The sequence below is a fragment of the Cherax quadricarinatus genome, chromosome 3, assembly GCF_038502225.1.
Source record: "Cherax quadricarinatus isolate ZL_2023a chromosome 3, ASM3850222v1, whole genome shotgun sequence".
Classification (NCBI taxonomy): Eukaryota; Metazoa; Arthropoda; class Malacostraca; order Decapoda; family Parastacidae; genus Cherax; species Cherax quadricarinatus.
This window is the reverse complement of record NC_091294.1, coordinates 77537125-77565061: the sequence shown is the minus strand read 5'-3', so window position 1 is coordinate 77565061 and position 27937 is coordinate 77537125. Positions and strand designations below refer to the sequence as shown.

The window sequence follows — 27937 nt, the reverse complement described above, 5'->3', positions numbered from 1 at the left end:
GGGACATCTTCAGCTTGGACAAAGTCCAGGGAAAACAAGTTATTAACCTGAACACACTAATATCTCTCAGATAAGTTTTATGGAAAAATGGCAGATTACCTTGGAGGCCAAAGGAATGAGCTTGGCCCAAGATGTTATATCTCCAAGTTATGTCATATGCCTTTTCAAGATCAAAAAGGACTGCAAAAACTGAGTGGTTACTAGCAAAGGCATTCCCAACATAAGTACTGTATTTAAGCGAAGTAAGGGGTCATTATTAGAGTGGCCCTTACAAAAACCATATTGACAAGGGGAGAGGCTATTATGCATCTCTAAATATCACATCAAACATCTGTTTACCAGACATTTCATCACCCTGCAAACTGCACTGGTAAGAGCAATGGGACGATAGTGTGAGGCATCATTTCTTGAAGTACCTGGTTTACAAAAAGGTAGAACCATGGTTGCTGAGCACATGCACATGAATGCCATCAGGCCCAGCTGCCTTTGATCAGCAAGCAGAAAGTGTTGACTCCAGTTCTAGAAGTGTAAAATGCACATTATAAGGCTCCTCTCTGCGAGAAGAAAAGTCCAAGGGCTCTCTATGGCAGCCTTGGGGGAAAGAAACCAGGGGTATTGATGGAGCCCGAGAGATACGGACAAGATTTCCAATCTCATGGCAACTTTCAAGAGGTCTTGCTATGCTGACACTGGCAACAATAAGAATGGGAGCCAGGTGTGGAGAGTACTGTACTTGCCACTCAATCTCTACTTTTTTCCACACTGCACTCATTATTATTATAATCATGGGGGAGCGTTAAACCCGTAGGGATTATACAGCACCTGTGGGGTGGGGTGGGGGTGGAAGGTATTCAGGCTCAATTTAGGGACCTGGAGCACTGATCTAATTCCCTAGATCAAAAGCCCCCTCACCAGCATCAAGGAACCTGCCTTGAGGGGACTGCATTCACAGAAGTAGCCATATAATCCCACCACCAAGTGCATTTAGTTTCATGGATGACACATTGGGCAGCTGCTCTTGCCTGCTTAAAATCAAGTAGTTGCTCTGTGGTCCTATTATAATAATATTGGTCCCATGCAGAATGTCTCAAACGTATTGCAAGAGCACAAGCAGGAGACCCCCAAGGCATGTATTTCTGAGAGTGCTTGCCAGAAGTTGGGGGATCAAACATGAAGTTGCAGCTAAAACTGAGGTTAAAAATAGGCATAACAGCTTGTCAGTAAAGGACAAAGGTGGTTCCTCATTAAAAGCAGTCTGACACGAGTATAGGTCCCAATTTACCCATTCAAACTGCCAACATGGGCTTTGAGGAGGGCAACAATATGAATAGGAAGTAAAGAGGATAGGACAATGATCGCTGTCATGTAAATCTGGGAGCACAGACCAGGTAACGTGCAGTGCAGTTGATAAGGAGCAAAGAGAGATTGAATATCAGGGTCATAATGAGTGGGAGTACCTGTATTTAATACATGGAGGGGAAGAGAAGTGGGAAGAGCCTCTAACTGATCAGCAGAAGTCACAGTGAGACCCCCAGTGGAAATGATGAGCATTAATATCACCAAATAAAGGAAATGATGAGCCTCAAAATCACCTAATAAGAGACGAGGTGACGGTAAGGAAGAGACCAGAAATGCAACATCTGGAATAGATAAAGCTCAAGATGGAGAAAGATACAAAAAGCAGACTGTATACCACTTGTTCAAGTATATATGGGCTGCAGTATAATGCAGCAAAGTACAAAGATCTGATGGTACGGTATACCTGTTCGTACAAGGAGTGCACTTCCATTAAGTTCCATTAGGAAAATGACTCAGTGATTATAAAATATAGCCAGAGACAGGATGGATAACAGTGGAGTACAATTAAGGTTCTCGTAAACAGACAAACAGCAGAAAACTGGGAGAGAAACAGCTGAAGCTCAACTCTATTACCTCTGAGGTCTTGAATATTCCACTGTAAATAAGCCATGATTTACAGAGAGAAGGATACAGGAAATAAAAAGCAGTAGGTTTCTAGACTAGAAAGGTTAGCAAAATCTACACGAGGTGGTAGCGGAAGACCAGTCAGCAGCGAAGGATTGGAACGCTGTGAAGAAATGAATCGTGTAGATGGTTTAGAAAAGTGAGGAAGAGAGTGACTGGAGGTGGTTCAGTGTCCATCAATGGTCTGGTCTCCTCAGTACATTTGGAGATACCTTCAAGTGTTTCAGAGGACAAGGAAGTTGCAGGTAGTTCCCCATCAGAGACAGAGGAAGGAGGGTGAGTAAAGATCAGAGAGATGATGGAAGTTACTAAAGAAGGGGAAGGTTGTGAGGTTAAGAGTTAACTTGCGAAGAAACTTGGGAGGGGGACAGGAGAGGAAGAAACCTGGGAGGGGACAGGAGAAGAAGGGATTGTACGAGAGAAAGGATGAACTTCCACACCAGTAACAGACACAGTAAGAGCTAAAGTACTAGGCAGAGAGACTGGAAAGGAAAAATGTTTGGGAAGAATAAATGACAGGTGTTAGAGATTTGAGCTTTGAGGATGTTTTAGAATTTGAAGAAGTAGAGAGGCAAAGGGAAGGTGTAGTTGTGGGAGGTCTTGTGGAGATACATTCAAACGATAAGATGGCTCAAGGATAGTTTGTGACGAGGTAGGACCTCAGAGGCCAGGACTGCAAAAATGCTAGAAAAAAGGGGTGACTGTGGAAGTTGTGACCACAGAGGAAATTGTGGGAGTAGGTACCACAGAAGTTGGTTGTTGTTTGGTAACTCAAGAATTAGAAAGATGTGGAAGTTTCCCTTGGAGGCAGAGATGAGAGACTGCCATGGCAGATTTCTTGTTCTCTGAAGTAAACTTGGCAATGACAAGAGTAAGTAGGGTAAGCCTCATTACAGTGGAGGCAAACGAGAGGTAGGTTGCAGTATGCACTGGTATGGCTGGCAGCACCACAGACTGGGCATTCTGTCATGGACCTGCAATATTCCACTGGATGGCCAAAACACCAGCAATTTCTACATTGTTGTGGCATTATGATCACCTCTCGGGCTTGTAAATGGTGTCCCACAGCATAAACAGAGGATGGAAGCTCACGGCAGTCAAAAGTGAGCTACACTGCAGGGAAAGATTATCTGCCCACAGGCAGGTAGTACACAAGTGTCCACTTTAAGAATTGGGAGGTCTTGGAGCTCAAGTTGCTCCAGAATGTCATCACATGTCCAGAAATCATGTTGAGCAATGGTTTGAGGCAGAATAACAGTACCACTATAAGAATTGAGAGAAACATGTTTTTGAATTGTTACTGGAATAGCATCTATGGAGGTAAGAAGAGAAAGATTGTGAGGCTGGCCAGCATTTTGCACCATGATGATGCATGCACCACTCTTAAGAGCAGGGAATGAAATACCTTGACCAACATGACTCAGGAGTGCCTTGCTGATACTATGATCTGAATGATAGTCAGTGGGAAATGTCAGCTGCAGAGTGAAGAACCTAGTCCAATGTGTACTTTGAAACATAGTGTGTAAGGGGAGTGAGTGTCGTGCTGGTCCTTTCCGGGAAGAGTGAGAGGTAATCGAAGCAGTGTCATCAGCTAAAGGTTGCGGTCGTTTAGGTGCAGGACTGGAGATGGTACATCCTGAGATGAATGGGTGATCTGAAAATCTTTGAACCATATAGGGAGAAGCTGGAAGCATGGTCAAAGATGTGTGGAGGTTGGGCGTGTCAAAGGAGTCAGGCAGAACCTCGATACCAGGAGCAGGCAATGGAACGCTACCAGCAGAAGGTACTGGGACATTAGAAAGATCCGAAGAATGGTCCAATAACAAAGTAGGGTTGTAAGAGGGTGCTGTAGCAGAAAGGGACCCGAGAGGGGCAGTCTTTTATGGATCTGAGACTCCATGGTCAGGTCACTTTTTTTCTTTTTCAGAAAAAAAAAAAAAAAAAAGAGGAGGGGGAGGGGAGTGAATGTTGAGGGATAGCTTCTAGAAGGAATGAAAGGGTCACAAATCCCCCTCCACGCCCAAGAGGACTCCAGCATAAGTTCCATTCTGCAGATGTGGAGTGAGACCCGTGCCATACCCTACCCTTCATGCCAGTAAATCAGCAATCTGGAATAGCAACCTCACATCTACCTCAGCGAACAATAAAGGGTTGGATACCCGTCACAAAGCATACCTCCTTCAGCTGCCGCCACCTGGAATTCGACAGGCAGCCTCCAGAGATACACCCGTCACCTGAAACACTCGAAACCTTCCCATGGTAGACCGGAGTGGGATTGGGATCTCCAGATGATCCAGATTCCACAGAAAACTACACCACCACCAAGCACATCGACGGAATGGGATGGACCCCTGGAGCCCCTACCCAGATCTAGGAACTATAATGCCTAAGGAACAACCTCAAAGGCAGAAAACAGGAAAGGGAAAGGAGAGGATGGGGGGATAATTAGGTTTGGTCTGAAGAAGAAAACCAAAAGGTCCAATTCCTCAGACCAAACTCCTCTTTACCATGACAAGGAGCCCCATTTAAAGGGGCTCCTCCTTTAACCCTTAAACTGTCCAAACAGATTTACGTTCACATGCGTAGTGCTCCAAAAGTAGATCTACGTTTTTTTTTTTTTACATATTTTCAAATCTAACAAAAAAAAGTAGATCAAGTTTTTTTTACACGTTTTCAAATGTAAAAAAAAAAATTAAATTTTTTTACATACTTTCAAATGTTGAAAAAACGTAGATCTATGTTTGGACAGTTTAAGGGTTAAAGTGCAAGCACTGTACTTTCCACCTCCAGGACTTGTGAGGGAGCAGCAAACCCACAGGGAATGTACAGCACCTGTGTAGGGAGTTGGAACTGTAGCACAGATCCAATTCCCTAGATCAAGAGCCCCTCACCAGCATCAAAAACCTCAAGAGATCAGAATAAAAAAGAAGCACTACACCCACAAGGGTCGTACCAGCTCACTGAATGAGTGGTGAAGACATGTTGCAGTTCCAAACTCTAGCAACAGCACATGTACGGAAAGACAGCAATTGAGTGAATGATGACAGCATTTCTTCTTTTTCAGGTCCCCCTGCCTTGAAGAGACAACCGGTGTTACCACAGTCTGACGTCATGGAACAATGACAGTAAACAAACACAATTACAAACTGCATTTTTATTGTACTCTTCTTCTTACAAAAAAGATGACAAGAATATGGTGTAGTGGGAAGGTCATGCAGTGGGTAGGTTGAATTTATTTCCACTTGAATTATATATTGTGGTGGGGAGATCTTCCTGTGGTAAGGTAGGTAGGTAGGTAGGGGTAGAGTGAGCGAGTGTGTGTGTGTGTGTGTGTGTGTGTGTGTGTGTGTGTGTGTGTGTGTGTGTGTGTGTGTGTGCTTGTGTATGTGTGTGTGTATGTGTGTGTGTATGTGTGTGTGTATGTGTGTGTGTTGTGTGTGTTGTGTGTGTGTGTTGTGTGTGTGTGTGTGTGTGTGTGTGTTGTGTGTGTGTGTGTGTGTGTGTGTGTGTGTGTGTGTGTGTGTGTGTGTGTGTGTGTGTGTGTGTGTGTGTGTGTGTGTGTGTGTGTGTGTGTGTGTGTGTGTGTGTGTGTGTGTGTGTGTGTGTTGTGTGTGTGTGTTGTGTGTGTGTGTGTGTGTGTGTGTGTGTGTGTGTGTGAGTGTGTGTGTGTGTGTGTGTGTGTGTGTGTGTGTGTGTGTGTGTGTGTGTGTGTGTGTGTGTGTGTGTGTGTGTTGTGTGTGTGTGTGTGTGTGTGTTGTGTGTGTGTGTTGTGTGTGTGTGTGTGTTGTGTGTGTGTGTTGTGTGTGTGCAAGTGTAGTGTGTGTGCAAGTGTAGTGTGTGTGTAATGTGTGTGTAGTGTGTGTGTAATGTGTCTGTAGTTATGTGGGTGTAGTGTCTGTAGTTGTGTGTGTGTAATGTGTCTGTAGTTGTGTGTGTGTAATGTGTCTGTAGTTGTGTGTGTGTAATGTGTCTGTAGTTGTGTGTGTGTAATGTGTCTGTAGTTGTGTGTGTGTAATGTGTCTGTAGTTGTGTGTGTGTAATGTGTCTGTAGTTGTGTGTGTGTAATGTGTCTGTAGTTGTGTGTGTGTAATGTGTGTGTAGTGTGTGTGTAATGTGTCTGTAGTTGTGTGTGTGTAATGTGTCTGTAGTTGTGTGTGTGTAATGTGTCTGTAGTTGTGTGTGTGTAATGTGTCTGTAGCTGTGTGTGTGTGTAATGTGTCTGTAGTTGTGTGTGTGTGTAATGTGTCTGTAGCTGTGTGTGTGTGTAATGTGTCTGTAGCTGTGTGTGTGTGTAATGTGTCTGTAGCTGTGTGTGTAATGTGTCTGTAGTTGTGTGTGTGTGTAATGTGTCTGTAGCTGTGTGTGTGTGTAATGTGTCTGTAGCTGTGTGTGTGTGTAATGTGTCTGTAGCTGTGTGTGTGTGTAATGTGTCTGTAGCTGTGTGTGTGTGTAATGTGTCTGTAGCTGTGTGTGTAATGTGTCTGTAGTTGTGTGTGTGTGTGTGTGTGTAATGCGTGTGTGGTGCGTGCGTGTGTAGTGCGTGCGTGTGTAGTGCGTGCGTGTGTGTAGTGCATGTGTGTGTAGTGAGTGAGCATAGTGTGTGTGTGCGTGTAGTGTGTGCGTGCGTGTAGTGTGTGCGTGTGTGTATGCATGATATAATATATATACATGTATATATATACAGTAGACCGCTGGATAACAAGGATTCTATTAAAAAAATTCAGCTTCAATATGGCTGCAAAACTGCAGCAAACAGTGCCAAAGTCAATTTACGCAGGGTATGCGCAGGGTAGAACTAGGTTTTAACCCCTGGGCCAGTGTGCTATGGGGTAAGTCTAAACATACACAGCCTCCCTAGCCCACATATATGAGACTAGGCCTATCTTAGTGATTTTTTCCAGCATCTCAACTTGTCTGGAGAGTAACCATGGCAACCAAGGGAATATGCAATTGATTTGCAATTGCAAAGATGAAATACTATTCTTAATGTTAAGTAACATTAACATCAGTCTTAATGTTAAGAAATATTAACATTAAAGCTCCTAGACTCGTGTACTTAGTGTATTAGTACGTTGGATAGTTGCCACTTGTGTACATCAGATGGTTTAAAGTGTAAACTGTGCTTTGAAAGGCACAGATAAAACCTAACCTAACCAGTCCTGGAGGTTAATCCACTCAACACAGATATCAATTATCCGCTGACTGGTTTAAGCATCCCTCTATCCCTCAAGTCTAGTTTTACCTACACAAGAACCTTGTACTCAAGGTTCACCTCACTCTTGATAATTCCTGTATTCATCCAGAACCTTTAGTTTACACCCACATGTACTTATTGTATTTTTACTGTCAAATACAACTAATACAGCCATTGGATTGTGGAATTATTAGGATGTATAAGTGTAATTACACACACAAAAACACTGAAAAAATTGTGAACTCCAAGCGCTTTCGTGATTTCTCAGTTCCTTGAATATGCGAGAAATCACAAAAGCGATGAAAGTTCACTATTTTTTTTCACAGTGGTGGTTTTGCATAGCACTATCACCTGTTTACTGTGGCCTTACTGCAAAACTACATATTAAAAAGTGGGAACCTACTGCATCTTGCAGTGCCAGATTTCTGGCATAAATTCAAAATTGCAAATGCTATCAGCTATGTTGGCAGATATCAATGCACAGACACAAGAATTTAATTCAAGATGCAATTTTTGAAGCTATATTATATTAAACATAACATCACTACACCCACACACACCAATATTTTCTGATAATTTCAAGGCTTACAAAAAAAATCTGGTTTGCCTTTTTGGAGGCCTAATGGACACAATCCCATTTTCCCATGTTCTTAACTTCAATTTACACACCATTTCTGGGAACCTAACTAGCATGTTATCCAACAGTCAACCCCAATGTAAATATCTATGTAAAAATATGTATAGATACGTAAATATGTACATGGATATAAAAATTCGTTAACTCAAGATATATTACAAATGACTGGACAGGGAACGTATGGGGATAGTGGACAGGAACTAGAGCCCTGCCCATACTGTGTCACCCCTGTCCAGTCACTTCATAAAATAGTCCAGTGAAAAATTGCATAAACGAATCAGCCTAACCACTGCAGAGGTTATGAGAGGATGTACAAGTAATATCTATGAGGGGGTGAAGTACACTCTTGTACACCTGTAACAAAGATGCTGTAGACAAGACCCACACATCACCGCATCTCAACGCTCGTCTTCACCAGTTGTACAAAAATGCCGTATGTACAAGTATCAAACATGTCTTGAATGCAGGGTTACACAGTTCAAAAATACTAGAAACTATAGCGGAAAATAAATTAGCAACTTCGAAGATAAATAAATATTTTCAAAAAACGATTTCTTCCACTCTAAATGAAATTACGGTGAACCCTTTGTATGATGGATTTCAGAAAAGCATAACAGAATCTGCCAAGTTGGCGGACTGAGGAACGGCGGACAAAACTGTCCACTGTTACAATCCTGACCCATCAATCTCTCCTCTAACCACCACAATAGCCATTACCAGCCATCTGCTACCCTCAATCAATCCGTCACACAAAGGGTTGGCCGTATCAATGTACCATTTTCTTTGGTATTCCTGAAAAAGACTTTTAAAAGGACTACAGACCCTTTAACAAAAAAAAAAAAAAAAAAAGTACAATTTCTGACATGGACAGGACAAAAAAAAAACAGGATAATTACCGGTACAGCTCACGTACACGCGCCTTGTGGGGGGAGGGGGAAGGCACAATTCGTAAATAATCCTCCTATAATTCGAAGGCCTAGTCAAAAATAAAATTAAAAAATTGTACAATAGGGCATAAATCAATGGCCTAAAAAATTGTACAATAGGGCATAAATCAATGGCCTAAAAAATTGTACAATAGGGCATAAATCAAAGGCCTAGTTGAAAAAAATTAAATAAATTCAAAGGCCTAAAGTCGAAAAAACATAAAATACTTTGGGTGGTAAATAACAAATTTGAAGGCCTAAATTTGAAAAAAAAAAAAAAAAAAAAAAAAAAAAATACTTCAGGGTGTATATAACTCAAAGGCCCAAGTCGCCAAAAAACTCATTACTCTGGGTCATAAAAATAATTCGTAGGCCAAGGGTCGAAATTTTTTTTTCCTGTAATACTCGGGGTGATCAGTAAAGTATGTAAATAAATCATTCATCTTCATCCTCCTCCTCTTCCTCCTCTTCGCTTTCACTGTCTTCGTCGTCATCTTCATCTTCAGTGGTCTTGAGCTTCTTCGCTCCGAAGTTACCCTCTTTGAATGCTTTCATTTCCTGCAAAGAGTAATTATAGTTATCATCATCATTACTATTGTCATTATTATCGGTGGTTGTCGCCTTACAATAGGGTTACGTTCCGACGAACCCATTGTGTCTGAAATATGTATTGTAGGTTGAAAGTACAGTAGGGCCCCGCCTTACGGCGTTCCGCTAATACGGCGACTTCCAATTATGACCAAATTTTGCTATACTGCAAGCGGTCTTTCAAATACGGAGTGCCCCACCCGATTTGTTTACATTCTCCATGAGCACATCTATTATGTCTGGAAACTTTCCAAAATTTCATGCATTTTAAAGCTATTGTATATTTTATATGTACTCTGATAAATATGCTTATGTGTACCTGTACCTAAATATACTTACACACTGTACTGGTGTGCAGGTACACATTAATATCACTAAGTCTCTATTGATGACGCCATAGTAATACTACGTAATAATAATCTCTCGGGCACGTTAAATGTCATATTTTACGTTAATATAGACATTTTCATTAATCCATCTATGATATTTTGTTCAAAATTATATAAGAAACACGTTACATAGCATATAAACATTGTGCATACACCCACAGAATAAAAATTGACATAAATATGAGATTTGCTTACAAAGCGGCTTCGTAGAAGTGTCGGAAGAATTATGTTTTCTCTAGTCAAACAGTGGAGGATAACTGTAGTTAAATATTCCTTTCGTATGCCTTCACTCCATATATATCAATTCATGACCCTTGTGGGTTTAGTGATTCTTTTTTTATGATTATAATAATAACTTTTAATAATAATTTGTCAGAGCATCATTACTTCTAAAAATTACATGAGAATGGAAGTGTTGGTCTTTATTTATTCTACTGTACCACTGTGGAGACAACTTGTACACAATGTAAGGTGTTTGTTTACCTGGAGGGAATTCTGGGGATGAACACCCCCACGGCCTGGTCTGTGACCAGGCCTCATGGTGGATCAAGGCCTGATGAACCAGGCTGTTACTGCTGGCTGCACGCAATCCAACGTGCGAACCACAGCCTGCACCATCTGTTTGTTTACACAGTGGGTGGAGTGGCCAGGCTGGTTTCCCTACACTACCCTACCTACCATACCACTTTCTACAAATAAATACTTTTCACCTTTCACCCTACATTAAGACCACAAATATTTTAAAGTAATGAGTGTAATGTATATGCATTTTATCACTATGGAGCTTTAAGCATCATCGTAGTATATTATATGTGGGCGAGGTGGCCAGGAGGGCTACCACACCTAACTTCTTAGAGTAAATACTACTCACCTTTTGCCCTACATTAAGACTATGAATATTTTGAGGTAAATAGTATACTGTGTGTGTACTTTACTTTTTTATTGTTTTAATGCCTAGTTGTGTAAGAATGGTATACAATACCGACAAGATGAGATTAACCCTTTGACTGTTTTCGACGTATAAATACGTCTTACGAGCCAATGTTTCTGACGTATATATACTCAATAATTCTAGCGGCTTCAAATCAAGTGGGAGAAAGCTGGTAGGCCCACATGTGAGAGAATGGGTCTGTGTGGTCAGTATGCACCACATAAAAAAAATCCTGCAGCACACATTGCGTAATGAGAAAAAAAAAAAAACTGATCGTTTTTTGGAATAAAACGCCGACTTTGAGGTGTATTTTCGTATAGTATTTATCGTTGTATTCGCGTTTTCATGGTCTTAGGTAATAAAATGGAAAACATATTACAGAAATAGAGATGATTTTCATTACTTTTACGATGAAAATGACCTTGAAACTGAGCTCAAAGTAGCGGAAATGTTCGATTTTTACCAATGTTCAAGAGTAAATAAATCACACCACACGTCCAATACACGTCAACTGGGGAGTCTAATATTCTTTCACTAGTGCACTGATATTATTTATACCATTTTTACAATAATGCAGTCGTCTGCATAACAGTAAATTTTGTATTTTTTTGTATGAATAAAAAATCAAAATAGAAAGCAATAACAATATAAGAGGGGCCTAGAGATGTGACTAATGAACAGAGCATATGTTATTTTAGTGCCACGAATGTCTACCTTGTTTATTCTGGACCCTATTTTGAAATTGGCATCTTTTTTATTTTGCGTGAAATTGGCCAAATTGCCAATTTCTGACCACCATATTGGGTAGTCCAAATTAGTAAATGGGAGGTTTCTTGTACTCAGCTGATAGATAAAATGGAGTTCTAAAGAAATAGCTATGAGTTTGGTCAACTGGAACAATGGAATTGGCTGAAAATAGGGCTCAAAGTCGGCGAAATCGTCGATACACATATGTCGCCGAGACCGCTAACTTCGCGGGAGCATAATTCCACGAGTTTTCGACCAAATTTCGAACTTTTGGTGTCATTACCACCGGGAAAAGATTCTCTATCATTTCATAAGAAAAAAAAATTTTTTTTTTCAAAAATTGAGCGACATAGAATGACAGTTTCAGAGAGGGGCCTGAAACAGTCAAAGGGTTAAGACACATGTGCAACATCTGGGTATCTTTATTGTAGACATTTCGCCATCCAGTGGCTTTATCAATACAAATTCTAGGACATAACTTGAAGACAGTAGAACTATGTACAGAAGATGCCTAGTTCTATTGCTAACTTAATATATGTTAATGTAAACTTGTTATCTGGCATTTATATGCATTTATAAGTGGAAAAAAATGGCGTTCTGCTTTCCATTGATGTCTGTTTTCCGGCAGTAGCCTGGACCCTAACCTGCTGTATAAGTGGGGCCTTACTGTATTGCAAATTGAGAATATTGTAGGTTGAAAATATAGTAAGCTGAAAATAATTTAGCTGAAAATACTGTAGGTCAAAAATATCCTAAGTCAAATATGTATATGACATGGTAAATAAACAAGTCAATAAATAACTAGTGTCAGTGAATAAGTCAATAAAGAAATAATTAGTTTAACTAACTAAATACCAGTTATCGCTGGCACACCATTGTAAAGTTGAAATATTGTAAAGTTGAACCATCGCAAAGTTGAAATTATTGTAAAGTTGAACCACTGTAAGTCAAACCACCCTAAGTTGAATCATCATGAATGAAACCATCTTAAGTCAAGCCATTGTAAGTCGAACGTTTTAAGTTGAAGCATTGTAAGTCAAGGAGCACCCTGTATTATTACTATAGGAAAGCCCCACTTACATGACAGGTTAAGTTCTGGATGACAACCAACAAACTCTCTCTCAATATAGACAACATCTACTACACTAAGTCCTTGACTTACAAATATTTTGAAAATCCTCTGCATTGTAAGCAATATCATTATTATATATTATACACAATACAAAATGTCCTCAAAGTGTGCATAAGTTGAGGACTTACTGTACAAGCTGTTTGGAAACACAGCTTTAATTTGATGGAAAACTTACAGAAATATGCTCTTGTAAAGTTAGCGGTCTCGACGATGTTTACGCATCGGCAATTTCGCCCATTTGAGACCTATTTTCGGCCAAATTCAATGTACCAGTTGACAAAAGTCATAGCTATTTTGCTAGAACTCCATTTGTTCTATTGAATGAGTACAAGAAACCACCCATTTATTGATTTCAACTATCCAATAAAATGGTCAGAAATTGGCAATTTTGCCAATTTCACACAAATTTCAAAAGATGCCAGTTTCAAAATAGGGTCCATAATACACAAGACACATTCCTGGCACTAAAATGACATTTTCTCTGTTCATAAGTTGGATCTCCAGGCCCCTCTTACATTTCTTTTGATTTCCACTGAATTTTTATTCTCACAACAAAATAGAGGATTTACTCTTATCCAGACTACTGCATTAGTGTAAAAATGGTATAAATAATATCAGCGCACTTGTAAAAGAATATTAGACTCGCCAGTTGATGTGTATTGGATGCGTGGCATGATTTGTTTACTTTTGAACACTGGCAAAAATCGAACATTTCTGCTACTTTGAGCTCAGTTTCAAGGCACTTTTCATTATGAAGCCAATCAAAATAATCTCAATTTCTGTAATATGTCTTCCATTCTATAAAATGAGACCAGGAAAACGAGAATACAACCATAAATACCATACGAAAATACATTGCAAATTAGCTGTTTTAAACGAAAAACACAGTCGAAGTTTTTTTTTCTCATTATGCACTGTGTGCTGCAGGATTCTTTTTATACTGTGCACACTGACCACACAGACCCATTCTTTCATATGTAGGCCTACCAGCTTTCTCTCACTAGATTTGAAGGCACTAGAATTTACACATACTAGTCCAGATCTATAGAACAAAAGTTAGAGAGAAGATAGGTCCCCTTAAAAATAACTATGGGCACCTTACTGACAAAGAGAATGAAATGTGCTTGATTTTAAATAATTATTTTCTCTCAGTTTTTACACAGGAAGACACTAACAATATTCCAGTAATTAATTTTTACAGTGGGCTAGAAGAAGATAAATTATGTAACATCACAGTCACTAGTGAGATGGTTGTGAAGCAGATAGACAGACTGAAGCAAAATAAGTCGCCGGGTCCTGATGAGGTTTTTTCAAGGGTTCTTAAGGAATGCAAAATGGAACTCTGTGAACCATTAACTAATATTTTTAATTTCTCTCTTCAAACAGGTGTAGTGTCTGATATGTGGAAGATGGCTAATGTAACTCCTATTTTTAAAACAGGGGACAAGTCGTTACCGTCAAATTACCGCCCAATAAGCCTGACCTCAATTGTAGGCAAATTACTAGTCAATTATAGCTGAGATTATAAGAAGCCATCTCGATAAGCATAGCTTGATTAATGATACTCAGCATGGATTCACAAGAGGCCGGTCTTCTCTAACTAATTTATTAACTTTCTTCAGTAAAGCTTTTGAGGCTGTTGACCACAATAAAGAATTTGATATTATTTACTTAGATTTTAGTAAGGCTTTTGATAGAGTTCCGCACCAAAGACTGTTAAAGAAAGTGGCAGCTCATGGCATTGGGGGAAAAGTGCTCTCGTGGATCGAGTCATGGCTCACTGACAGGAAGCAGAGTGTGTCCATAAATGGGGTTAAATCCGAGTGGGGATCAGTAACAAGTGGCCTTCCACAGGGATCAGTCTTGGGCCCGTTGTTGTTTATAATATATATCAATGATCTTTAGGTAATTACTAGTGATATGAGCAAATTCGCCGATGACACAAAGATAGGTAGGATAATTGATTCAAACGTAGATGTTATGGAACTTCAGGAGGAATTAAACAAACTCTATTCTTGGTCAGAAAAGTGGCAGCTGCAGTTCAATGTAGATAAATGCAAGGTTCTGAAGCTTGGGAGTGCCCATAACCCTAGTACTTATAAGTTAAATGATGTAGAACTTAGCCATACAGATTGCAAAAAGGACTTGGGGGTTATGGTGAGCAGCAACCTTAAACCAAGACAGCAATGCCTAAGCGTACGTAATAAGGCAAATAGATTACTGGGATTTATATCAAGAAGTGTAAGCAACAGAAGTCCAGAGGTCATACTGCAGCTTTATACATCATTAATAAGGCCTCACCTAGATTATGCAGCTCAGTTCTGGTCTCCGTATTACAAAATGGACATAAATTCGTTAGAAAACATTCAGCGTAGGATGACTAAATTAATACATAGCATTAGAAATCTTCCTTATGAAGAAAGATTGAAGACTCTTAAGTTACATTCACTTGTTAGACGAAGAATGAGGGGAGACCTGATCGAAGTGTATAAGTGGAAGATAGGTATTAATAAAGGGGATATTAATAAGGTCTTGAGGATGTCTCTCCAAGAGAGAACCCGCAGTAATGGATTTAAATTAGGTAAGTTTAGATTTAGAAAGGACATAGGAAAGTATTGGTTTGGAAATAGGGTAGTTGATGAGTGGAACAGTCTACCTAGTTGGGTTATTGAGGCTGGGACTTTGGGTTGTTTCAAATCTAGGTTGTATAAGTACATGAGTGGGAGGGGTTGGATTTGAGTGGGACTTTCACATCAGAGCTTATTTCTTGGGTGGCATTGAAAATTGGGTTGGGCAAATGTTTTGTTAGTGGGATGAATTGTGAAGGACCTGCCTAGTATGGGCCAGCAGGCCTCCTGCAGTGTTCCTCCAGGATTCTTATGTTCTTATGTACGGCACCAACCCTGGTGTGCAAGCTGTACTAGTATGGCACTGACCTTGAAAGGGTTAATATACTGATCAATGGTTCTCTGTTCTAGGTAGTAGGTTGGTAGACAGCAACTGCCCAGGGAGGTACTACCGTCCTGCCAAGTGAGTGTAAAACAGAAGCCTGTACTTTTTTACATGATGGTAGGATTGCTGTTTTCTCTGTCTCATAAGCATGCAAGATTTCAGGTACGTCTTGCTACTTCTACTTACACTTAGGTCACACTACACATGCATGTACAAGCATATATGTACACACACCCCTCTGGGTTTTCTTCTATTTTCTTACTAGTTCTTGTTCTTGTTTATTTCCTCTTACCTCCATGGGGAAGTGGAACAAAATTCTTCCTCTGTAAGCCATGCGTGTTGTAAGAGGCGACTAAAATGCCGGGAGCAAGAGGGTAGTAACCCCATCTGTATAAATTACTAAATTTTGAAAGAAGAAGAAAGGTTCTCTGTTACAACACATTATTATTATTATTATCACACTGGCCGATTCCCACCAAGGCAGGGTGGCCCACCAAGGCAGGGTGGCCCACCAAGGCAGGGTGGCCCACCAAGGCAGGGTGGCCACCAAGGCAGGGTGGCCCACCAAGGCAGGGTGGCCCACCAAGGCAGGGTGGCCCACCAAGGCAGGGTGGCCCACCAAGGCAGGGTGGCCCACCAAGGCAGGGTGGCCCACCAAGGCAGGGTGGCCACCAAGGCAGGGTGGCCCGAAAAAGAAAAACTTTCACCATCATTCACTCCATCACTGTCTTGCCAGAAGGGTGCTTTACACTACAGTTTTTAAACTGCAACATTAACACCCCTCCTTCAGAGTGCAGGCACTGTACTTCCCATCTCCAGGACTCAAGTCCGGCCTGCCGGTTTCCCTGAACCCCTTCATAAATGTTACTTTGTCCACACTCCAACAGCACGTCAAGTATTAAAAACCATTTGTCTCCATTCACTCCTATTAAACGCGCTCACGCATGCCTGCTGGAAGTCCATGCGTGAGCGTGTTTGATAGGAGTGAATGGAGACAAATGGTTTTTAATACTTGACTTCAGGGGAATTTTTTTTAGGTCAACACCTTCTCATACCTGGCCTTATCATTCTTAGCCATAATATCATACTAAGAACTAACAATACTAACCTTCTCATACCTGGCCTTATCATTCTCGGCCATAATCTCATACTTGTTCCTCACTTCCTGAGGTGTGTTGCTCCAGGCTGCTCCCAGTTGCTTGGCCACCTCACCCACCCCCATGTCAGGGTTGCTGGCTCGGACTTTGGGCCGCTCGTCGTTGGAAAACCAGAAGAACGCCGATCTGTTGGTTGTATTAGGGGTCAGTCCAAGTGTGGTTAAAATGATGGTTAAGGTGGTTTTTCTTTGTCTTGTATCAAGACAGTTATTGACTGAGTAATGAAGGTGTTCATTTTTGTGTGTTGTATCAAGACAGTACTGACTGAATGATGGTTAAGGTGCTTCTTTGTGTGACACTACCTTGGCATCTGACCACTGAAAGGAGAACAAAAATACATGGCTATGCCACAGCTACTGAATGAACAATGATGAATGTGCGTGGTTACTTTTTTAGAGGGGCCTTCCTACCATGGTAGTTGTAATGTCTACCAAGAACTACACAAATAAGAAGAACTTACAACCATGCTTCAGTGTGACTTACACCATTAACACATGAAGGTAAGGGAGCTAGTACACCAAGTCCTTAACTTATGAACATGTTGAGAATCTTCTGTACTGTGTATGTCATTATTATACACAATTCAGGTCCCCAATGTGTTTTTAAATTGAAGACTTCCTGTATATAGTGTCACCCTTACCTCTGTGTGTTAGTGTGACTAGTTAATGGTCTATGTGGGACCCAAACATGGCCATGAGTGTCTTGTGTGTCTATGGGCCATTTGTATATTGTTCCAGTCATTTTACTGTGCCTTTTTTAGTCTCTATTTACCACTATGACAGTGGGGGCCAGTGCTCACAGGCATACAAAAGTATACATGACAAAAAACAAGGTTGCCCATGGGGAAATAGGTTACAATCCTTCCTGCGTAAGTCATGTATGTCATGAGATGCAACCAAAATGCTAGCAACAAGGTGCTAGTAACACCTACTGTATAGATTACTAAATATTGGCAGCAAGGGGCTAGTAGACTTTGTACCTAAGTACTCTTGGGGTCCCTGTACCATTAACTAGTGTTTGTACCCATGTACTCATACTCACAGCGCTCTCTTGGGAGCATTGGGGTCCTTGCGGTTGCGTCGTTTGCGTGAGGAACGCGACTGCCGCGGTCCCCTGTACCCTTGCATCTCTGTGTCATAGCGAGTCTTGTCCTTTTCTGCCATGTCATGAAACCTCTGCTTTTCTTTATCGGTCATGGTCTGTAAATCGTATAAACACACGTTACACAAAATCCAAAGATAACAGGTTACATAAAATCCAAACAAGCTACACAAATTCCACACACCACACATTACATGTAATTCACACACCACACGTTACACAAAATCCAAACACAACACGCTGGAATGACACATGCAAGTGTTGTATAAAGCGGTGTTATACTGTCGGACATTACACACACGCTTTTCCAAGCCACTTGAACCCCGTGTGTGGATATAAGTCAATAAAACACTGCATTATATTACTCTTGCAACTCTCCCTCAAGTACATGTATTACATATATTACATTCAGTTCTTGAATAGAATGCTGTCTGTTGTATAAAATAGTATCTATGTCATGTAATTTATAAAATATTATCTATGTCACAAACATTGTATCATGATGAAATTCTTATAACAAAAATTATTACACATGCCAATCCAACTTTACTACCTTTCAGTCTTCAATTCTTGATAAGGGTATGTTTAGTAAGGGCCAGTAGGCCTCCTGCAGTGCTCCTGTAGTCTTATGTTAAATACATGGGTGGATTTGATAAGGACCTGGTTAGTATGGGCCAGTAGGTCTCCTCCAGTGTTCTTGTAGTCTCATGTTAAATACGTGGGTGGATTTTATAAGGACCTGCCTAGTATGGGCCAGTAGGCCTCCTGCAGTACTCCTGTAGTCTTATGTTAAATACGTGGGTGGATTTGAAAAGGACCTGCCTAGTATGGGTCAGTAGGCCTCCTGCAGTGCTCCTCACCTTCCAGCGGTCGGCACACTTGCGTGAGAACTCGGAGAAGATGACATTCTCGTCTGGATGTTTTTTCTTATGTTCCTCCCGGCACGTCTGGACGAAGAACGCGTACGCAGACATGCGGCCGCGTGGCTTCGTATCCACTAATTTGGCACGTGGCATACTTGCTGCAACATCAAACACATGCTCAACATGAGGGGACATGTTTAATGTGGTACATACATATCTTAGGTAAGCTTTGTTATGTTAGGTTGGGTAAGGTAGGTTAGGTTAGGTAAGGTAAGGTTTGTTAGGATAGGTTTGCTAGGTTAGATTAGGTTTGTTAGGTAAAGCTAGGTAAGGTTTGTCAGGTTAGGTTAGGTAAGGTTAGGTAAGGTTAGTTAGGTAAAGTTAGGTAAAGTAAGATTTGTTAGGTTAGGTTAAGTTAGGTTAAATTAGGTTAGGTAAGGTTAGGTTAGGTTAGGTTAGGTAAGGTTAGGTTAGGTAAGGTTAGGTTAGGTAAGGTTAGGTTAGGTAACGTAAGGTAAGGTTACATTAGGTTAAGTTAGGATATGTAAGGTAAGGTTTGTTAGGTTAGGATAGGTAAACCAGGTTTGTTAGGTTAGGTAAGGTTTGTTAGGTTAGATTAGGTTTGTTAGCTTAGTTTAGGTTTGTTAGGTAAGGTTACGTAAGGTTTCCAGGTCAGGTCATGTTAGGTTAGTATGTTACTGACGTCAGCTATGATCTGTATAAGTTGTATCATGTACTTGTAGAAGTAAACTTTATCACCCTGTTCCTCATCCTATCTGACACAGACAGGACGATACCAGAATATGCATGACAGTGTCATCCACTGAAGACACTGCAAGACTCCAAGCTGACATCAACCAAATCTTTAAATGGGCCTCAGAAGACAATATAAAGTTAAATGAGGACAAATTCCAGCTACTCTACGGAAGAACGTGAGGAAACAGAAGCTAGAACAGAGTTTAAGACAAATTCAAATCACAGGATAGAGTGGGAAACTAATGTGAAGGACCTGAGAGAGATAATGTCAGAGGATCTCGCCTTCAAGGATCACAACATGGATTGATAACTAAAACCTTCATGGATGGATAACAAGAACCTTCACAGATAACTAGAACTTTTAGGGATGGATGACTAGAACCTTCAAATCAAGGGGTGGATAAATAGAACCTTCAAATCAAGGGATAGACAACTAGAACCTTCAAAACAAAGGACAAATAACTATAACCTTGAAATTATGCAATAGATAACTAGAACTGTCAAAACAAAGGATAATTAGAACATTCAAAACAAGGATATCTAGAACCCTCAAAACAAGGGAAGGATAACTAGAACCTTGAAAACAAGGGATGCATAACTAGAACCTAGAAAACAAGGGATGGATAACCAGAACCTTCAAAAAGGATTCATAACTAGAACCTTCACAAGGGATGGATAAATAGAGCCATCACAAGGGATGGATAACTAGAATCTTCAAAACAAGGGATGGATAACTAGTACCTTGAAAACAAGGGGTGGAAAACTAGTACCTTCAAAATAAGGGATGGATAACCAGAGAGTTCAAAAAGGATAGACAGCTAGACCTTTCATGAATGGATAACTAGAGCCTTGAAAACAAGGGATGGATAACCAGAACCTTGAAAACAAGGGATGGACAACTAGAACCTTTAAAACAAGGGATGGATAACTAGAACCTTGAAAACAAGGGATGGATAACTAGAACCTTGAAAACAAGGGATGCATAACTAGAACCTTGAAAACAAGGGATGCATAACTAGAACCTTGAAAACAAGGGATGCATAACTAGAACCTTGAAAACAAGGGATGAATAGAACCTTCAAAACAAGGGATGGATAACTAGAAACTTGAAAACAAGGGATGGATAATGAGAACCTTCAAAACAAGGAATAGAAATTAAACCTTCAAAACAATGGATGGATAACCAGAACCTTCATGGATGGATAACTAAAACCTTCAAAAACAAGGGATGCATAACTAGAACCTTGAAAACAAGGGATGGATAACCAGAACCTTCAAAACAAGGAATTTATAATTAGAACCTTCAAAACAAGCAACTGATAACCAGAACCTCAAAAACAAGGAATAGATAACTAGATCCTTCAAAATAAAGGATGGATAACTAGAACCTTCTAAACAAGGGATGGATAACTAGAAAATTCAAAAGGGATGGATAACCAGAACCTTGAAAAACAGGGGATGGATAACTAGAACCTTGAAAACAAGGGATGGATAACTAGAACCTTGAAAACAAGGGATGGATAATTAGAACCTTGAAAACAAGGGATGGATAACTAGAACCTTGAAAACAAGGGATGGATAAGTAAAACCTTGAAAACAAGGGATGGATAACTAGAACCTTCAAAACAAGGGATGGATAATTAGAACCTTCAAAACAAGGGATGAATAAGTAGAACCTTGAAAACAAGGGATGGATAAGTAAAACCTTGAAAACAAGGGATGGATAACTAGAACCTTCAAAATAAGGACTGAGGAGCCAATGCAACATCCCACCAATGACAACCAATGTATCAGGGGCCCAAAATTCTTTTACTAGTAGATTGCTATTACTAGGTTACTATAACTTGATTACTATTACTAGTAGATTATTACTAGCAGATTACTATTACTAGTTTATTACTTGATTACTATTACTAGTTTATTATTACTTGATTACTATTACTATTATTATTATAAAAAAGAAGCGCTAAGCCATCTATTACTAGTAGATTACTATTACTTGAAGATTACCATTACTAGATTACTAATACCAGTAGATTACTATTACTAGATTACTATTACTAGTTTATTACTTGAAGATTACTATTACTAGTAGGTTACTATAACCTGAAGATTACTATCACTAGTAGATTACTATTACTAGTAAGTAAGTTTATTCAGGTATACACAAATAGTTACATAGATGATCATAAACAGCAACAAGTGTGTAGACAACCTGGGATAACACTAACAAGTTAGACACACTGACTTATTTCCAGTTTACTATTTTACTGTTACTAGATTGCTATTACTAGTAGATTATTGCTATTACTAGATTACTATTACTAGTAGATTATTGCTATTACTAGATTACTATTACTAGTAAATTATTGCTATTACTAGTAGATTACTATTACTAGTAGATTATTGCTATTACTAGATTACTATTACTAGTAGATTATTGCTATTACTAGATTACTATTACTAGTAAATTATTGCTATTACTAGTAGATTACTATTACTAGTAGATTATTGCTATTACTAGATTACTATTACTAGTAAATTATTGCTATTACTAGTAGATTACTATTACTAGTAGATTATTGCTATTACTAGATTACTATTACTAGTAGATTATTGCTATTACTAGATTACTATTACTAGTAAATTGCTATTACTAGTATATCATTACTGTTACTAGTAGATTACTATTACTAGTAGATTATTGCTATTACTAGATTACTATTACTAGTAAATTATTGCTATTACTAGTAGATTATTACTATTACTAGTAGATTATTACTATTACTAGTAGATTATTGCTATTACTAGATTACTATTACTAGTAAGTTATTGCTATTACTAGTAGATCATTACTATTAGTAGTAGATTATTACTATTACTAGTAGATCATTACTATTACTAGATTACTATTACTAGTAAATTATTGCTATTACTAATAGATCATTACTATTACTAGTAGATTATTACTATTACTAGTAGATTATTGCTATTACTAGATTACTATTACTAGTAAATTATTGCTATTACTAGATCATTACTATTACTAGTAGATTACTATTACTAGTAGATTACTATTACTAGTAGATTACTATTACTAGTAGATTATTGCTATTACTAGATTACAATTACTAGTAAATTATTGCTATTACTAGTAGATCATTACTATTACTAGTAGATTATTACTATTACCAGATTATTACCAATTGCCATGGGATTACTATTACAAGCAGATTACTAATTACTAGTAAAGCCTATTACTAGTAGATTATTACTATTACTAGATTACTAATTACCAGATTACTACTAATAGCATTTTTTACTAATTACCATTACTAGCAATTACTAATTACTATATGATTACTACTAGATTACTATTACTTGTAATTACTAAGAGATTATTACTAATTACCATTACCAGATTATTACTAATTTCCATTACTAGATTATTACTAATTACCATTACTAGATTATTACTAATTACCATTACTAGATTATTACTAATTACCATTACCAGATTATTACTAATTACCATTACCAGATTATTACTAATTTCCATTACCAGATTATTACTAATTACCATTACTAGATTAGTACTAATTACCATTACTAGATTAGTACTAATTACCATTACTAGATTAGTACTAATTACCATTACTAGATTAGTACTAATTACCATTACTAGATTACTAATTACCATTACTAGATTATTACTAATTACCATTACTAGATTATTACTAATTACCATTACTAGATTATTACTAATTACCATTACTAGATTATTACTAATTACCATTACTAGATTATTACTAATTACCATTACTAGATTATTACTAATTACCATTACTAGATTATTACTAATTACCATTACTAGATTATTACTAATTACCATTACTAGATTATTACTAATTACCATTACTAGATTATTACTAATTACCATTACTAGATTATTACTAATTACCATTACTAGATTATTACTAATTACCATTACTAGATTATTACTAATTACCATTACTAGATTATTACTAATTACCATTACTAGATTATTACTAATTACCATTAAATTGTTCCTCTCTTATGGTCTTAAATTACTAGATTACTAGTAGATTGCTATTACTTGAAGATTATTACTAATTACTAGCAGATTAATATTATTCAAGGTTCTCAGGTTTGATCCAGTTCCTTGGATCGGGAACCTAACCCTCCTCCCCCCAAAATAAAAAAAATAATCTATTTTAATTTCCCTAGGCGTGGGAGCGCTAAACCCGCAGGAGTGTGGGCTCCCGGGGTTCAGGGGGCTCTAGGGAGGTGGTAAGAGAGGTGTTTGATCCAAGGGAGAGGAGCAAGGCCCTAAAATAAGGTTTATTGTCCAATTTATTCTGACACGACCACAGATATCTGAAAATGGGGGGACTCGTTCGGATCCCTGAGCAGAGGCTTCGCATGGGTGCATCAATTTTGGTTAATAAGTGCATCCACTCGCTATTTTGGACTTTCCACCTGCGAGAACATAACGAATTGCGTAAATTCATTGGTGTGATCCCCACTAGAACGAACGGAGCGACGTTGAACTTGCGTTAGTTAAGAGAAGTCAAGGTCGGTGGCGTGAATCCGAACACGGTGTCCCTGATGAACGGCCTATAAAGACTTTGTAACATTCAGGTGTCTGAGCCTACCAGAGGGTAGGCCTACCCTCCAGGAGGCCTACCCTGCCTCCAGGCACCTCCTCCATACACTCCTCCATCACCACCTCCTCCACAATTAAAAATAACTCCAACACAACACAGGAACAAGTTTACATGGCTGCCGTGACCTCCCTTACCACCACGACGCCCTTAACTTTTATCCATTTATCAACCTATTTAATCCCTTTAGAACCCGATTATAGGCCTAGGAGCCTCCCCTAGGCCTACCGGAACAATTCCCCACCATTAATAACCCACAACAAGGGTAAATAAGGGTGAAAATACGTCACAAATGGAAGGGTAGCGTTAGAGTTGAGGCAGCAGGGGCGGTCGTCGGCGTTCTCCCATAGAGAAAGCATAGGAAGGCAATCCAGCCTCCTGATTGGTCAGTTTTGTCTTTCCCGCGAATTTTGACCAACCAGCAAGCGGCTTAGTCAGCCGGTATCTACGTGAACTAACCAATCACCGAGCTTCAATCACCTTCGAGTTGCCAAGAGATATTTTTGAGATTTTAAATACTATTATTTTTATTTTGAGGAATTAATTTACTTTTTTGAGTTAAATTTATTATATAAAATAAATAATAATAATAAATTATTTATTAATCTATTATTAAGTAATTAATAATGGCGTTCATTATATCTTTATATTTCAATTTACGTAAATATATTCATTTTTTAAATCAAAGTTATTACAATAAATGAATCATAAATTAAAAAATAAATATTAGGTAGTAATCAATGTCAAATAAGCTGCTATTTAATGTAAAATAATAATAATAGGCTAGTAACTGTGCTGGATGTCTCAGCCAATCACAGAGCTTGGGGTATCCCATTTAGACGGCAAAGTATATTTAAACCCTTCAAAAAAAAAGATTAAAAAAAATGATCAAGACTTAATCACATTTAACATAAAATAAAATAAATTAGCATGAAAAAAATTATATGAGGCTGATTTCTTAATTTTATTTAAGGTTTCATATTAAAAATAAATGTTATTGTGGTGAGAAGACATTATTGGAACAGGATGTAAACAAAAGCCAAGTGACAGGAGTGTTGATCGTCTCCCTCCATTATTTACCTTATTTCCCGGCTAGTATTACCTCTTGAGGCTCCTAATTACCACCAGAGACGCATAATTACCTCCTTATGACCCGTCAATCGCCTGAGTGCGATAATTACCCAGAAACATGGCGGTGAGGTGATTTTTTGGTGGAATAATTTGAAGTGGAAGCCTCCTGCTGGTGTTATTACTGCCCTGGAAGCCTCCTGCTGGTGTTATTACTGCCCTGGAAGCCTCCTGCCGGTGTTATTACTGACCTAGAAGCCTCCTGCCGGTGTTATTACTGCCCTGGAAGCCTCCTGCTGGTGTTATTACTGCCCTGGAAGCCTCCTGCCGGTGTTATTACTGACCTAGAAGCCCCCTGCTGGTGTTATTACTGCCCTGGAAGCCTCCTGCCGGTGTTATTACTGCCCTGGAAGCCTCCTGCCGGTGTTATTACTGCCCTGGAAGCCTCCTGCCGGTGTTATTACTGCCCTGGAAGCCTCCTGCCGGTGTTATTACTGACCTGGAAGCCTCCTGCTGGTGTTATTACTGCCCTGGAAGCCTCCTGCCGGTGTTATTACTGACCTAGAAGCCTCCTGCTGGTGTTATTACTGCCCTGGAAGCCTCCTGCCGGTGTTATTACTGCCCTGGAAGCCTCCTGCCGGTGTTATTACTGCCCTGGAAGCCTCCTGCCGGTGTTATTACTGCCCTGGAAGCCTCCTGCCGGTGTTATTACTGACCTGGAAGCCTCCTGCCGGTGTTATTACTGACCTAGAAGCCTCCTGCTGGTGTTATTACTGACCTGGAAGCCTCCTGCTGATGTTATTACTGCCCTGGAAGCCTCCTGCTGATGTTATTACTGCCCTGGAAGCCTCCTGCTGGTGTTAATACTGACCTGGAAGCCTCCTGCCGGTGTTATTACTGACCTAGAAGCCTCCTGCTGGTGTTATTACTGACCTGGAAGCCTCCTGCTGGTGTTACTTGTTCTCTGGAAGCCTCCTGCCGGTGTTATTACTGCCCTGGAAGCCTCCTGCTGGTGTTACTTGTTCTCTGGAAGCCTCTGCTGGTGCTATTACTGCCCTGGAAGCCTCTTGCTGGTGCTATTAATGCCCTGGAAGCCTCCTGCTGGTGTTATACTCTGGAAACCTCCTGCTGGTGTTAATAATGCCCTGGGAGCCTCCTGCTGGTGTTATTACTATGGAAGCCTCCTGCTGGTGTTATTAATGCCCCAGAAGCCTCCTGCTGGTGTTATCCTGCATTTGAAGCCTGCTGGTGTTATTACTGCCCTGGAAGCCTCCTTCTGGTGTTATTACTGCCCTGGAATCCTCCTGGTATAATTAGTACCCTGGAACCCTCCTGCTGGTGTTATTACTGCCCTGGAAACCTCCTGCTGGTGTTATTACTCCCGTGGAAGCTGCCTCCTTGTATTATTACTGCCCTGGAAGCCTGCTGCTGGTGGTTTTAGAGCCATGGAAGCCTGCTTGAATCATTAGTGCCCTGGAAGCCTCCTGTTGGTGTTATTACTCCCCTGGAAGCCTCCTGCTGGTGGCTTTAGAGCCATGGAAGCCTCCTGCTTGAATCATTAGTGCCCTGGAAGCCTCCTGCTGGTGTTATTCCACTGGAAGACTCCTGTTGATGGTATTACTGCCCTGGAAGCCTCTGGGTAATTATTACTGACCTGGAAGTCTCGTCATAATTACTTTTGACTTGGAAGCCTCTTGGTGATTACTACTGACCTGGAAGCCTCCTGGTAATTACTACTGACTCGAAAGCCTCCTCCTGGTAATTACTTCTGCCCTGGAAGCCTCCTCCTGGTAATTACTACTGACCTGGAAGCCTCTTGGTAATTACTACTGACCTGGAAGCCTCCTCCTGGTAATTACTACTGACCTGGAAGCCTCCTCCTGCTAATTACTTTGCCCTGGAAGCCTCCTCCTGGTAATTACTACTGACCTGGAAGCCTCCTGGTAATTACTACTGACTCGAAAGCCTCCTCCTGGTAATTACTTCTGCCCTGGAAGCCTCCTTTTGGTAATTACTACTGACCTGGAAGCCTCCTGGTAATTACTACTGACCTGGAAGCCTCCTGGTAATTACTTTGCCCTGGAAGCCTCCTCCTGGTAATTACTACTGACCTGGAAGCCTCCTCCTGGTAATTACTACTGACCTGGAAGCCTCCTCCTAGTAATTACTATTGACCTGGAAGCCTCCTCCTGGTAATTACTACTGACCTGGAAGCCTCCTGTTAATTACTACTGACCTGGAAGCCTCCTCCTAGTAATTACTCCTGACCTGGAAGCCTCCTCCTGGTAATTACTACTGACCTGGAAGCCTCCTGGTAATTACTGCTGACCTGGAAGCCTCCTCCTGGTAATTACTACTGACCTGGAAGCCTCCTGGTAATTACTACTGACCTGGAAGCCTCCTGGTAATTACTGCTGACCTGGAAGCCTCCTCCTGGTAATTACTACTGACCTGGAAGCCTCCTGGTAATTACTACTGACCTGGAAGCCTCCTGGTAAGTAAATCATGGTTATTATATTGGATTTTTGTTGAATTTGTATAATTGTTATAAGCTGAGGTTTTGATCCAAGGAATTGGAGCCCTGTTTCACCTAGCAGTAAGTAGGTACCTGGTTGTTAGGTGACAGGTGTGGGTGGCATCCTGGGGACAGACTTGACCCGAGTTGGAAGAAACGGTCTGTATAACCAGGGACTTTCTATTTAGTATGTTATTGATGTCAGCTGTAGTCTGTATAAGTTGTTCCATGTACTTGTAGAAATAAACTATTATCATTATTATTATTATTATTATTATGTTATTATTATAAGGAGTAATCATATGTGATGGCA

At 39.8% G+C, this 27937-nt stretch overlaps 2 protein-coding genes across 4 annotated transcripts in view; one reads left to right on the top strand and one right to left on the bottom strand.

The window, feature by feature from the left end:
- The window catches only part of Sap30 (SIN3-associated polypeptide 30), a 43367-nt gene that overhangs the window by 9241 nt on the left and 6189 nt on the right, over nt 1-27937 (top strand). Inside the window, exon 1 of one of the 2 annotated variants that reach the window (XM_070092809.1) lies at nt 24936-27603. The exons of the other annotated variant lie outside the window; for it this stretch is intronic. The gene's annotated coding sequence lies outside the window, so the exon portion shown is untranslated. Of the gene's footprint in view, nt 1-24935; nt 27604-27937 lie in introns of those variants that run through there. 2 annotated transcript variants of the gene reach the window in all.
- On the bottom strand, nt 5123-24463 carry Dsp1 (Dorsal switch protein 1). Of its 2 annotated transcripts, none has more exons than XM_053799861.2 (5): nt 24327-24463; nt 18598-18758; nt 17678-17835; nt 16588-16762; nt 5123-9298 (listed from the first exon to the last, which is right to left on the bottom strand). In XM_053799861.2, exons 2-5 carry the CDS (start codon nt 18751-18753, stop codon nt 9176-9178), a joined length of 612 nt encoding a protein of 203 aa, XP_053655836.1. In that variant the 5' UTR covers nt 18754-18758; nt 24327-24463; the 3' UTR covers nt 5123-9175. The 2 variants fall into 2 exon arrangements, with proteins under 2 accessions (XP_053655836.1, XP_053655837.1); XM_053799862.2 differs by having other exon boundaries at nt 24332-24454.